The sequence below is a fragment of the Somniosus microcephalus genome, chromosome 6 (assembly GCF_052327205.1).
Source record: "Somniosus microcephalus isolate GS21.2 chromosome 6, FLI_Smic_1.0, whole genome shotgun sequence".
In the NCBI taxonomy this organism is placed as follows: domain Eukaryota; kingdom Metazoa; phylum Chordata; class Chondrichthyes; order Squaliformes; family Somniosidae; genus Somniosus; species Somniosus microcephalus.
The window spans coordinates 237,701,789-237,716,607 of NC_140992.1; the positions used below are offsets into that span (position 1 = coordinate 237,701,789).

The window sequence follows — 14,819 nt, forward strand, 5'->3', positions numbered from 1 at the left end:
AAAATATAAAAACGGATTGTAAAAGCTTCTATAGGTATGTGAAAAGGAAAAGACTGGCGAAGGTAAATGTAGGTCCTTTACAGTCAGAGACGGGAGAGTTTATAATGGGGAATGAGGAAATGGAAGAGAAATTAAATAAATACTTTGTTTCTGTCTTCACGGAGGAAGACACAAAAAACCTCCCAGAACTACGAGAAAACCAAGGGTGTGGCAAGAATGAGGAACTTAAAGAAATTATTAGTAAAAAAATAGTACTAGCAAAATTAATGGGACTAAAAGTCGATAAATCCCAAGGACCGGATGACCTACATCCTAGGGTTTTGAAAGAGGTGGCCATTGGGATAGTGGACGCATTGGTTGCCATCTTCTAAAATTTTATAGATTCTGGAACGGTTCCTGCAGATTGGAGAATAGCAAATGTAACCCCGCTATTTAAGAAAGGAGGGAGAGAGAAAACGGGGAACTACAGACCTGTTAACCTCACATCAGCAGTTGGGAAAATGCTGGAATCTATGATAAAGGATGCAATAACTGGGCACTTAAAAACTAATAGTAAGATTGGGCAGATTCAACATGGATTTATGAAAGGGAAATCCTGTTTGACAAACGTATTGGAGTTCTTTGAGGATGCAACTAGTGGAGTAGACAAAGGGGAACCGGTAGATGTGGTGTATCTGGATTTTCAGAAGGCCTTCGATAAGGTCCCACACAAGAGGTTGGTGAACAAAATTAGGGCACATGGAATTGGGGGTAATATACTAGCATGGATTGAAAATTGGTTAACAGACAGAAAACAAAGAGTAGGGATAAATGGGTCTTTTTCAGGATGGCAGGCTGTGACTAGTGGGGTACCGCAAGGATTGGTGCTTGGGCCCCAGCTATTCACAATCTATATCAATGATTTGGATGAGGGGACTAAATGTAACATATCCAAATTTGCTGATGATACAAAGCTAGGTGGCAGTGTCAGTTGTGAAGGGAATGTGAAGAGGCTTCAAGGGGATCTCGACAGACTCAATGAGTGGGCAAGAACATGGCAGATGGATTATAATGTGGATAAATGTGAAGTTATTCACTTTGGTAGAAAAAACAGAAAGGCAGAGTATTTCCTAAATGGTGAAAGATTGGGGAATGCAGATGCTCCAAGGGACCTGCGTGTCCTTGTACATGAGTCACTGAAAGTGAATGTGCAGGTGCAGCAAGCCATTAGGAAGGCAAATGGAATGCTGGCCTTCATTACAAGAGGATTTGAGTACAGGAGTAAAGAAGTCTTACTCCAATTATATAGGGCCTTGGTGAGACCACACCTGGAGTACTGTGTACAATTTTGGTCTCCTTACCTAATGAAGGGAGTGGGCCTTTGGCGTAGCGGTAGCATCCCCGCCACTGGGCCAGAAGGTGTAGGGTTTCGAACCCCGCTCCAGACAGTCCCGGCAAGTGGAGTCGGAGCTCCGGCTCTAAATTCTGGGTTGACATCCAGCGGGATACTTGCGTCCGTGGGTGTGGGTGGCCCCCCCCCCTCATATGGGTTGTGGGAGCCAGTAAAACCCTCCCGCCATAGGACTAACCACCCTAATGGCTGGTATGAAGATGGTTACGGTCACGGAAGGAACGTTAACACGGCCAGAAATCCTTCCACCACTTCATACAGTTCCCCAAAGGGAACAGTGTGAAGACACGTACGACGACGACCTAAGGAAGGATATACTTGCCATAGAGGGAGTGCCATAGAGGGAGTGCAACAAAGGTTCACAAGATTGATTCCTGGGATGGCGGGACTGTCGTATCAGAAGAGATTGAGTAAACTAGACCTGTATTCTCTTGAATTCAGAAGAATGAGAGGGGATCTCATTGAAGCATACAACATTATTACAGGGCTTGATAGGGTGGATGCTGGGAGAATGTTTCCCTTGGCTGGAGAGTCTAGAACCAGGGGCCACAGCATCAGGATTAAGGGTAGGCCATTCAGGACTGAGATGAGAAGACATTTCTTCACACAGAGGGTGGTGAATCTTTGGAATTCTCTACCCCAGGGGGCTGTGGAGGCTCAGTCATTGGGTATATTCAAAACAGAAGTTGATAGATTTCTGACTAGTAAAGGCATCAAGGGATATGGCGATAGGGCCGGTGAATGGAGTTGAGGCAGAAGTTCAGCCATGATCTCATTGAATGGCAGAGCAGGCTCGAAGGGCCGAATGGCCTACTCCTGCTCCTATTTCTTATGTTCTTATGTTCAGTGCACTAAGAAAATCTTCTGCTACGTTGCTCAAGTCCATCTCAACAGTAACCTCTATCTTCTCTGTGTCTTTTCCATTTCGAATGATGATTTTTTTTTTTTTTTAAACAAGTTTTCCCAAGTAGAACTCTATTAGGAATAGTCTTGTTTATGGATTTACAGCTACCATGAGCTGGACAGAAACTGCCCAAACAATTACAACCCTTAACAATTTTTTACCCAACCCAGCCAAATGAGATTCAAATCAAAATTCAGAGGTGAATGTATGGTTCACAGCACCACCCAATCTCCAACATAAAACTCTAGAATATCTTCTGACCAATAGCTTTAGTTCTCCAGAAAACAAGATCTAATTTTACTTTCTAGGCTTCAGTTGAATACTGGCACTACAATTTGTGTTGATAGTAGGTCGCAAAATAAAGAATCCAATTACAGCATGCTGGGTAAAGCAGTCCAAAAGATGAAGCTCTTTTTATACAATATCACCAAGAATAAGAGTTATTTATATTTTCAATAAAAGTTTAAAATGGGTATTTGATATAAATGAGATTACTCTAATAGTTATTCTTGCACACTATCTAAAATGGCTTAGGTCTCTACTCACAAAACCTATCCACCGAAATCAATCTTTTCTGCATTTTATCCCAGCAAAAATTATTTTTCGGAAATATTTTTGGAGATTATGCAAAATGTATGAATTGGGGCCGTAGTCCATTATGATAGCTTTCTCTATACCATATCTCCTTCATACAATATGTTTGTTTTTTCTGTTGAATGTCTTGGAATCTCAAGAAGATGAACCACTCCATATGTGCAGTCTGAATGTTAATAAAAACATCACCATTACTTAAAAACTGGTTTCATATTGGAAGGCAAACCCAAGAAAAGGAGTTTTTTTGGCAAAGATATCTGGTTGCGAAAGAGCAGTGGTCTTAAATCTATAGCACGTTGAAACCACAAATGGTTTTCTCCCCTCATCATAGAATAAAGTTGCTGCAAAATAATGTCATGAAATAATTAAGATGCACTCTCTTTATCCTCAAACATTTATACCTAAATCAAAACCGGACTCTAGTTTTACCCACATCTTATGGCAGAATTTTATCCAATGTGAAGTTTTTCCAGACAGCACTTATTTTTCTTCCTCCCTTTCCACCCTCCATTGTGGGGGAATTATTAGTTTTGTTAACAGGTCTAAAAAAACTTAATGTTGACAATAACAATTGGCAGCTACAATCTTGAAATAAAGGATAAGTAGCAATTAATTTTTTACTTTTGAACTATCAAAAGATTATGTTCTACAACACCGCTGCTCATTTACCTTAGCAAGAAATTCCTTCAGTTCCCGATAGGACTTGGTTACGAAAGTCACTGAAGAATCTGACCACAGGACCTAAGTATCAAAGTAAAAAATGTACATTCTGTAATACAAAAATAACTGAAACTTTCAGTCAGCAATTGGATCGGTGTGAGAGAATACTGAAACCATAGTTAACAGAGGTGAAATGGGACCCCAGAGAGTCTAAAACATTCACAAAAGACAATCCTATTCCAGCAGACTAATACAACAAAAGAAACAAATACTCAGAGCTGGATTTTCATTGAGGAGTCGGGTCTACAACTTTTGGGGTTGTAGTCCCGCCTCCATCGAGTTCTAGCCAACCCACGTGATTTAGACTTGATTGACCTTGTTGGGCCAATTAAGGTCCACCCGGCAACAGGTGACGTCACAGATTGAAATTTCATCTGTCAAGACCTTTTGACAGATGAAATATCAGTGTTTGACAGCTGTTTGAAGCTGTCAAACACTGACAATCTGTACTCCAGGTTAATTCCTTCCTCTCAGTATGATTTAGAGATCTCTCCGGAACAGAAAGCAGAGGCTGCAGATTTTGACAGCTGGCGGCCATTCTGCTTTCTGTGCCGGTGAGATGAGGGACTCCCGAGACCTGAAGGAAGGAAGGCTGTAAAGGTAAGTAAAGGTTAGTAGAACTTCTTTAAACACTTTACCCAGACCAAACACACTTACCTCTGCACTCATGCACCCATCACTCACCTGAACACTGGACATCTCAACCCCTCCAAGCCCTTCATCCCGACGGCCCGCCTCGCTAACTTGGCGTGGTTTGGAGCCGTCGGGAATCCAACATTACAACAACGAAAATAGGGATTAGGCTAAAAACTGCCTGTTAACTACCTGTTAACAGGCATTTAATTGGCACTAATCTCCTTCCCGCCTCGGGGAGGCGGGTCCCAGTGCGGGGCGGGTACCCACCTCCTTTGAAACTGGCATGGAGGCAGGTTGGGGGCGGAATGGGTTCGGGACCCCTGATTTCGGGATTTTAAACCCCCCACACGCCTCCAATCCCGACTCCACGGCCCAATGAAAATCCAGCCCTTAGACTTCAATTTTGCCAACATTAGTCTTCCACATATCTTATTTTGGTGGGTAGTAGAAGAAGCAAACAGTCAGAAGTTTGTAGGCCAACAGAAGATTTACAATCCTGCTATGACTCTTCAGATCACAGACAGATATTTTCAAGATCCAATACTTATACACTGGAAGTTCAAACTCAGAAACAAACGCCCAACATGGAATCCTGTAAGTATCCCTGGAACACAGGGAACACAAATCCACAGGTTCACCAGAACAATCTTCTGCAGTGACCACTGAAAACAAACAATAGTTAAGTCACCTCAGAAGGGGTCCACTGTGGTTTGTACCTTTGCGTGTGGAGTTTCACTTTTGAAAAGGCATAGCTCTATTATGAATATGCTCAGATTTTGACAAGTTTGTTACAGCATTATACAGTGAAATCCAATTTCTAGTTATCCTGGAAAATTAGCATGGCAGCCCTGGCGTTAGAAACAGTATGCAGATTAATAGAGATGAACTATGCCAAAGAATGCACAGAAAACAAAAAGCAGAGCTGGATGAGGAGTTATAAGCTTCAAAGGGCTGAGGGCTAGATCTTCCTCCGTAATCTTGCTCAGAATTGTGAGCAAAATGGGGCAAAAGTCAGGCAGAAAGGCCTATTGCCACCTCCATGCCTGAGCTCCATTTCCCTCTCCCAGCCCCTGCTGTGTCCACCACCCGCTGCCCCTTCCCCATCTCTCCCTCCAAATGGGCTTCCGTATATTTACCTTTGTTGGCCAAGATCTACAAAGTTTCTGCACCATCAGGGCTCGTTTGCCCCTTTAAATTACCTTGTTGTCTCTACTGGTGGTGCAGCAACACCCAAATCCCTGACTTGCCATAGTGAGCTCTCTCTTAGTGATGGGGATCCCACCAGGAGCCCAATTTGCATGGGGAATTTACATCCGACTCAAGAAAATGGTACAGGGTTACGGTGGGATTAGAGGGCCTTGTTGGAGTGTTTTTGGTTGGTTTTGTCAGATCTCTGGCAAGGCCAAGGCTGGACATATGGACGGGTATGTAGGGTATGAGTCAGCAAGTCAAGTGGAAGCTGTTGCGGTGTCATCCAATCTTGTCGGCAGGAGTTATGGAGGTGGGTGGTTGGGAAGTAGGAAAGCAATTTCCATTATCCAGCAGGCTGGTCCCTATATTATGGCAGTTAATTGAAGTTTCACCGTAAATATAGATTAAAATATGATGTGCAATATGAATTGCAAATGATTTGTGCTTTGCACATTACAAAACCAAATCACAGAAATCTCTACCTCGAAGGAATATTCAGCAGTCTTCTCATTCTTCTTGTGCTGTAATCCTTTTACATCTATCCTCTCAATGTTTACTGCAAAAAAAAGAAAAACTTGAGACAATTTTTAAAATGTTCTTTGTTACAGACAAGATACCACTATTACATCAGTGCAACTTAAGAAAAATTACTCGTATTCAACAGCTTGTACATATTACTTGAGGACAGCCCAAGAAAACTGTAGGCTTTTGCAATGCGTGCCAAACACAAAGCCCATTTGCTGTACGGTCCTTCATAAAGCAGTGTTATAAAACCATGTACAGGAAACTCTCTTTTAACCGGCACCTAAATATCTGGAAATCTCTCTTAACCGGCAAAATTCAGAAGTAGGTTCAGGCAAGTTTTACTATATATTAGTGGCCGTGTAACCGGGGTTCCTGGATCTGTGGCCGTGTAATCGGGACTCCCGCACAAGTGCCGTGTAACCGGGGCTCCTGCACAAGTGCCGTGTAACCAGGGTTCCTGCACCTGTGGCCGTGTAACCGGGACTCCTGCACAAGTGCCGTGTAACCGGGGCTCCTGCACAAGTGCCGTGTAACCGGGGCTCCTGCACCTGTGGCCACATACGGGGCACTCGTACCTTGTTAAGTATACCTCTCTGTAATCCGGACTTTTTGATCAACCGGCACCACGCCAGTCCCGTCGGTGCCGGATAAAAAAAGTTTCCTGTAATTTACAAAGCTCTAAATAGAAAGGCTCATCATCATCTGAAACCATCTGCAATTCCCAAGAATCGTTCATTTAAAATTTTCTATTAAAATAGGTCCACAAATAAAAACTTCCTCTAGTTATAATCACTTTTTATACCACAGGAATCTCTTTTTTATCCGGCACCGACGGGACCAGCGTGGTGCCGGTTTATCAAAAAGTCCGGATTACAGAGAGTTATAGTTAAAAGGTACGAGAGCTCCGTACACAGCCACAAATCCAGGCTTCCCTGTTGCTTAGCAACAGGTGCAAGAAGCCCTGCCACAGACCAAGTGTCCCTGTTGCTTAGCAACAAGTGCGGAAACCCCCGATTACACAGCCAAGAATCAAGAAACGGCCACTAATATGAAGAAAAACTTAACTGAACCTACTCCTGAATTTTGCCAGTTAACCGAGATTTCCGGTTGTTTGGGTGCCGGTAAATCGAGAGTTTCCTGTAGCTATATAACATGCCCGTTTATTCAATAGGACATTGTGGCCTAGAAATTGGGCTGCGTAGCACCCATTTTACAGTCGCTACGTGGTCTACTAAAGCAGACAGGAAGTGCGTGCAAAGTTTCAGCTGGAATTGCACCGGCTAACATATTGGATATGAATAAACAAAAGGCGTTCTTTACCCACGCTTGAAGCAAGCTTTAGACCCTTTGCGTATTCAAACAAGGGGTCATCTATACACCATTGATGTGGTGAAGATAGTGAGGAAATAGTTGGAAAAACTGGTAAAATTAATTATTTTTGTTCCTGTTTTGATATATGTTGCTGTAAATAGCTGAAAGTTAGACCTATGTTTATTTGGGAACTTAGTTTTTCCGAACACAAGGATTTTTTTTTAAACTTAGATTTCTGCCATTATAGAAATTCTGCAGCATAGAGGGCAACATATTATATGTAGTTTTGCACAGAAGGAAAAAAATTATTCCAGAGAAAATATGTTGTTTTGGTCCTCATTATCAGAAAGTTCTGGCAATAAAGGGATTCTCTTCAGAAAGCAGTTTCATAAAAAAATAATACAGCTGACAAATATAGTAACAGTTAGGACTCATTTGCCATTTACCTCCTTTCCCTTCCTACTCTGTTAAATCACATACACCTCTCACATATTATTGTCTTTAATAACTTCTAAACATACTCTTCTGAGGTTTTTGGGGGGACAATTTCCATGGGGATCTCCTGATCTCCCACTGTAATTTCAGCAAAAACCTGGGATATTTTTTGCCATTTATGCCTATTCTCCAGGGTCCCACCATTGTCCTGCTAGAGAACTCCTGCAGAGATTCCAGGCTTATATTTTTAAGTGAGGACTGCAATAATATAAAATAAATTTTGTAAGATGCTATTTGATTGAAAATATCCTTAATGTAGGTATGGTGAAACACAATTTAGCATTATTTTGTCAGCTTGCAATTTTATTTAGTGAAAGTTAAATTTACTCTAATTTAGGTAAAACATACTGTAATAGTGGTTGCAGTAGAATCCATGAGGTAAATACAGGAAACTTTCTGGTATCCGGCACTGACGGGACCGAGCTGGTGCCGGTCGATCAACACTGCCGGAGAAACCAGCGCTAATGTTAAAACATATGGAGCTTCTGAGCTCCGTATCTAGCGACAAACCCTGTTGCTTAGCAACAGCTTCAAAACAGTCGGCGCAGCTTGCAAGCGTCTCTGTAGGTAAGCAACAGCTTCAGCTAGACACTTGCAGAGCCAGGAATGGAGAAAAAAACCAACAAAAAGTTAAAAAAAGTTATCTGAACCGACTCCTGAATTTTGCCGGTGGATAGAGCATTCCGGAAATTTAACCTCCGTTTAAACAAAAGTTTCCTGTAGTGGTAAAAGTACAAGCCTATTGATTATCCAAACCAATGTGTACAGATCTTGAATATGGAACCAGTGAATGGATAATGACACACACCAAAATCTATTGTTGGAACAGAATCATTAAAAAAAAGGAGTGCATTAGACTTGAGCACAGCACCTTTATTACAACCTTGTATGCATTTATCTTTGTTTTTCTACCCAATATAGTACTCAGTAATTTTATCCAACTGGAACAATAGGGCTAGGATTTTCAACTCTGGTTGACAGTGCCATATTGCATTCTGGGGGTGTTGTGGCCCTACTGTTTGTTGAGAGTCTGGGTGGAGCAAAACAGGTGAATAAAATGTTGCTTGCAGGTGGGTCTGGAAGATTATTTTTCAATTCTGGGAGACTCCAGGAAATTCGGGAGGGTTGGCAACGCTAGCACGGGCTTGGTAGCAGACCTCTGAATTAAAACTCAACCATACCAGTCAATCCTCTGCATGAAAACTACAGTTCATTGAACATCAATGTATAATGTTATGCATCTAACCACAGTAAACTAGTGTGTTACAGGTAGTCACTTCAACTAGACTCTGAGCATAAAGAACCATTTTTACCCTAAAGTGCAATTTGCAGCTTTTGTTCCATTGACCATATGTGAAAGTATTAAATGAAATTGGAGAAAAGATCAGCAGGGCTGTCCCATTTGGCTGATGGTACAATCTTGCACAACATCCAATCTTGCACAACATCCAGACGCCCCCTAGCAATGCTGTCTCTTGGAAAAGACAAAAAAGAGGGAAAAGTACAGTAGCCAATTCAGGAAAAATTCTGGGAAATTATTTTCTGACTTCCCAAACCATTAAGCAACTTCATCCATTTGAAATAATGTATCTAACCAGGCAAATTACACAGGATTAATTAAAACCCGTCCTAACTTTGCCAAGAATTCTTAACAAAATGAACTCATTTAGCTAGCTAGCCCTGCTAGAGTTGCCAACCCTCCCGGATTTCCTGGAGTCTCCAAGAAATAATGAATAATCTCCCAAACCCAGCTGCGAGCAACATTTTATTCAACCGTTATGCTCCAGACAGACTCTCAACAACCAGCACAGACTAGTTGCGCCGAATGGCTTGTTTCTGTGCTGTATATTCTATGTAATTGTGTGGCTTTCCAGATGTTGTATGATATTTTTATTGTATTACATTTGTCCACATAATTAAGTCTTGGTAAGTAACAGGTTTGCTCGGATATGTTCGCAGTTGTTAATTTTTCCCCAAAGCTATCACTCTGTTAGCTGAAGGGAGCTACCAACTACTGTCTACTCTGGTTAATTCAAGGTTTCTTTTGCATGAAAATAAATTCAAATTACCCAGTAATTCGAATTAAGCAATTGAAATAACACAGCACAGAAGGCTTCTTTAGTGCTTAAATATTTTTAAATTATCCAGCAATTTGAATTAATCAACTTCAAATTGACAGAAGAGTGCGCAATTCTGCTTGCAATTACCAGGATACTCCCCTTCCTCTCCAAAGTCCTTAAAAATGTTGTCGCCTGCAGAATTTGTGCCCATCTTTCCCGCAATTCCAAGTTTATGAAAATTGCAAGTCATCATCCCATTCTTTACTATGATGTTAGACTTTAAACTCGGTTTGCTTTACAATCTTCAAAAAAATTTTTTTAATATCAAATGAATTAAACATATACAACAAAGGAACCTTTCAGTACTCAGTAGTTCTGCCATTAACGGATACAGGTTTGGCTGCATAGAATTCCTTAAGTAGGCAGTTTAGGTTTACAGCAAGAAATGGTTAATTCAACAGTTTGTCAGAAGGAGATGGGAGAACCACCAACTCTTAGAAACAATCATGCCAGTTGTATGTACTATAAATGGCCAGTTGTGCTGTATAGTTTATATATCTGATAAAAATCATATTATATCTACATACATTTCCTTTCTACAAACCTTACTTCCCATTGTCACTTTTTGTCACAATTTTGTGTCAACATTTCCCACTGTAAATTCCTATGTCCACATTTTCCATTCAATTTTCAGGTGTCGACTTTCACCATCAGTTAGTTGATAAACCAAATCACTCAAAGTGCTTTTCCAAAAAAGCTTCTGTCTGCAATTTCACAAGTAACTGGAATTTGTAATGTTAAAAAAAGTTTTAAACAATTTAAAAAGTTCAAAACATTGCACATTTTACAAAAAATGATTACAATTACCCATTTAATTGTCTTTAGTGTTTTTAATAACTTAATTAAAGCTTTTGGATTAAGGTTCAGAATCTCACAAAAGCCTGGGCTTTGACTGTATATTTTTACAAGCAGGGTCATTTTTTAGCAATCAAGAGTAATGATCTTGGCCAATTTTCCATTTCCTAACCAAGGTCAGCTAGCTCAACAAAGATTGAACCTTTAACTGTCCAAAAGGTTAAGAGTTCATCTCTGAGCCACTGAAAAGGCTCCCTCCGACTTTCTGATCACAAATCTCACTTCTAGGTCCTTCAGAGATCAACAGCTCTGCAAGTCTACCGATAGTGGAACTACATGCACCCCTCCACAAGAGGAAAGTTCTGGTTAATAAGCAATTAGCATTTGCTAGGCTTTGACACTATTTGGTCGCCATTACTCTTCCTCCCACTTTTGTTGCCAAGATCTAGAACAAACCAATGGATTTCTTTTTGGCCAAAGAAAAGTACAGAATCGCTTCAGGGATCCTGAATCTTTTATGATCTTTATGCTCTCCACATGTTGAAATGTAATTCAGTATTGGCTTTTTTAAATTCTGTCATGGTACATAAAAGGTTAATAACCAGCTTCATTCACACAAAAGAAAATGTTCTTGCTTGTTTTTATTTAATAGTTGCAATCTGTAACTTGTCTAAACCTACTGTCCGAGAAAGGAGCCATGCTGTTTAAAGCTTATGGGATTGGTTAAATATATATTTGGTTGCCTGCTCCTTTGGAGTTTAAAAAGTACAATTATTTATATTTACTTGGTTCCAGACATTTCTTTGGAATGTTCTCAGCTGTCTGGTTCAGTGGGGAAAGATGTACCCTGACAGTAAGTTAAAGAACAAGAGGACCTCCATATAAGAATTTTATGTACATTATAGTTTAGCGCAGTAGTCAAACCTATGTTCTTTTAGTTGATTAACAATTGTACATTTTACAGTTTATCATAGCTACCCCTGGGTAGAAGGAAGTTGGATATCTAAAGCAAAACCCAGAATATCCTGCAGGGGGAGGGAGGGGGAGAAAAGAGAGAAAGAGAGAGAAGAATGAATCTGTCACACGTATATTTTTTTTTTAGAAAGACTGCTTTTTGTATTTTTGAACTGTTAATTCTCTTTAGTAACAGTTTTGCACATTTTAGGCTGGATATATCATTTCCCCCTCCCTATTCAGAAAAGGACAAATTTATGTTGAATTTGTAAAACCTTCCTTTATAAAACAAGGATTCGATTTAGCGAAAATATTATACCATTGCAAGCTGAGAAGTCAGTTGTTTAATTAGACCTTGTAACATTTAAGGTATTGAGTGGGGGCAGGAGCGTACAAAATTTTGAAACATCTGGTATAAGCTACCTAGAGGGAAAGAATAAATAAACTTCATTAACAGATTGTATTCCATCTTAGTTTTTTGGATTTAAAATTTAACTATTATAATGGGAATGGTTTCTGTACAACTTTACACAGCTGGAGCTGAAACTGTTTTCTTTCTTTATGTAAAGTTAGAGATATTTCATTTTGTTCTAAAACTAGGGGATTGATATGACCAGAAGAGGATATCAACTATACCGAGAAGTACAGAAAATAATAAGCAACCCACCACGTTACTAACAATTGAGTACAGTAACCAAGTGACTGGTTGAATCAGATGTCAGCATGCAAGGAAAGATTGGGAAATTATGTAGCACTACATAGATATTACAACATGGAAACAGGCTTTTCGGCCCAAACAGTCCACGTTAGTGTTTATCGTCCAGAGGAGCAGTAGTCTTAATCAATGTTCCCCCTAATTTTTTTTCCCCCCAGAGGTGTTGGAGGAGGATGGTGTACGGTCAACTGTGTCAAAGGTTGCGGACATGTCAAGAAGAAGGATACATTTTTGAAATTCATTGCCTTTACTACTTAAGCTGTTCTGCTTCTCCCAGACTCTGGAAAATTAAAATCTCCCATTTATGGATGAGATAAGTTTAAGCTACAGGGTGTGAAAAAATGGAGGAAAAACTATGGAATTGGTGGACTGGGAGCTTAGGAGGTAGCAGAGCGGGTGCCTTCAATTTCTGACATGAAGAAATCCATACGGTTGGTGTCAAAGCTGAGGTCAGAAGGTGCAATGGGAAGTGATCAAAGAAGATAGTAGTGAAGAAAAGAGTTTAGAACTGTAATTGTTCTCCAGTATGATCTCAGAACAGTGTGAAGACCTGACCATGGAAAGGGAGCAACTGTATAGCTTAAAAAAATGGTTGCGCCATCGTCAGCGATGGATAGCCAAACCAGTTGCTTGCCATATTCACTCAAGCTTACAGCCTGCAAATATGACACCATGGAGGTGGCTGTTGTACCAGAGGTGTGAGGGTGGAGATGATTGTGGAGAAGTTTGGGGGCAGCAGGGGAACACACAGGAGAAAACATTAGAAGAATTAATCGGAAGGAGCCTGTCAGTGATGAAGACAATGGAGGTCTCAAGGCAACTTGTAATATTGAGATTGAAGAAATGGCTGCTGTTATGATTCTGGCTTCTCCAGATACTTTTTTCTAACACCAAACACAAAAGCTAGCTCCCACAGGTAAGCCCATGTCTTAATAAACTGAAGCGAGAGCTTGTATGCAAAGTAATCTGGACATTAAATAAATCAGTTTAATGTCTCTGAAATTACACTTAGGATTTACAATATACAACCCAGTTCACTTCAAGGGACAATTAATATCAGTCACACCAGACATATACATAACAGGCTAAATTAATAAACAGGTTTATACAAAGTCATGTACAGCAGCAAGCAGTAATAGCAAGGCGGTCAATTCCAGTACCACAGCAGCTTTAAACTAATTCATGAAAGGGTTAAACAGAAAAAGTGTCAACCAAGTTCCTCTGAATGGCTTTCTTTATAGGTCTTTCAAGTAAACAAAAGATCAATGTGCTTTGGAAGGGAGTAGCTGTCTGATCCCTATCGGTTACAGTCTTTCTCAGAATTATATGATCGTCTTACCCATGGAGTGGTGTTTTGCCTGACTGGCTTTATTCTAATATATTTCTTACAAAGTCAAAAGAATAGAAGTCAAATTTACAGCATAGAGTTGCACAAGTAATTTCAGTGCTGTACTTGAAACTGTTTCTAAGCTAAGAAACTCTATACAGAGACAGGACCAATAAACCATGGACAAAACTACTCGTTGTTACAGCTGTGTAGACGTAGGGCAAGTTGATGTAGAGGGTGAGGTTGAGTCAAGTGAGAAGGGCAAATAAGTCAACTGTGGTGGGAGAGATAAGTTGCAATTGCAGAGGATAAGGGGTATGCTACCAAAGAGATTTAAGAAAGATAATTTAAATATGCAACTAAATGAAGTGGATGCTCAAAACTTAACATCTAACATCACATTCTATTGATAAGATTAAAAGAATACATTTTATTACTGAACTTCTTTTATTCCTTAATTCTGTTAATTTGTTTTGAGATGTTTAACTTGTACAATCTAAAACATATTTGACTGAAACTAATCAAACCAGATTATACTGGGAATTGGAGGCAACTATATTATATATTAGAATAATAAGCATTGTTGTGCAAATATAATAAACATTTATTCTGCACCTGATAATTTGTCGATTACAATCAGTATAAAACCCGTGACTGCTCTAAGTGACAGATCCATACATCAGGTAAGATTTCAGCAAGTTACAACTTACTTTTTGAATGCTTGCCTGAAGGCCGTTTTTGGGAGGATTCATCACAGGAATGTGCTGATGTCTGTAATGCATTCTCCAAACAGTGCACACCACTTTCAGCTTTGTGTATTACCTTTAAAAACAAAGAAAAACATTGTTTCCTTAAAAGCTAAACGAACATTTTATGATCTCACAACTAATTATGCAAGTCTTTGACAAATCACCCATAACTCATTCGAATTTCATATTTTATTAAGCCTTTGGCACAAAATCATCAAGTGGTCATAAAAACGTTTTCAGGCATATCTACTGCATCGAAAATTAAGTAATTAAGACTTCCGTCAACAGTTCACTGCATGAAAGCATTGCCAAATTTAGTTCTAAACCATATGGACGAGATATTCCCCAGTTCAATTCCCAGTCTGTGCTGAGTTAGTTGATCTTACTTGGGGC

The 14,819-nt window shown here is 39.9% G+C and overlaps 1 protein-coding gene across 2 annotated transcripts in view; it reads right to left on the minus strand.

Annotated features, from left to right (window-relative positions):
• Window positions 1–14,819, minus strand: part of zcchc14 (zinc finger, CCHC domain containing 14) — a 126,372-nt gene that overhangs the window by 76,415 nt on the left and 35,138 nt on the right. For both annotated transcript variants that reach the window (XM_085991590.1, XM_085991589.1), the window contains exons 2-4: window positions 14,388–14,499; window positions 5,918–5,991; window positions 3,558–3,629 (exon numbers count right to left, since the gene is read on the minus strand). In XM_085991590.1, the coding sequence (XP_085847716.1) occupies window positions 3,558–3,629; window positions 5,918–5,991; window positions 14,388–14,499 (258 nt within the window). The remainder of the gene's footprint in view (window positions 1–3,557; window positions 3,630–5,917; window positions 5,992–14,387; window positions 14,500–14,819) is intronic.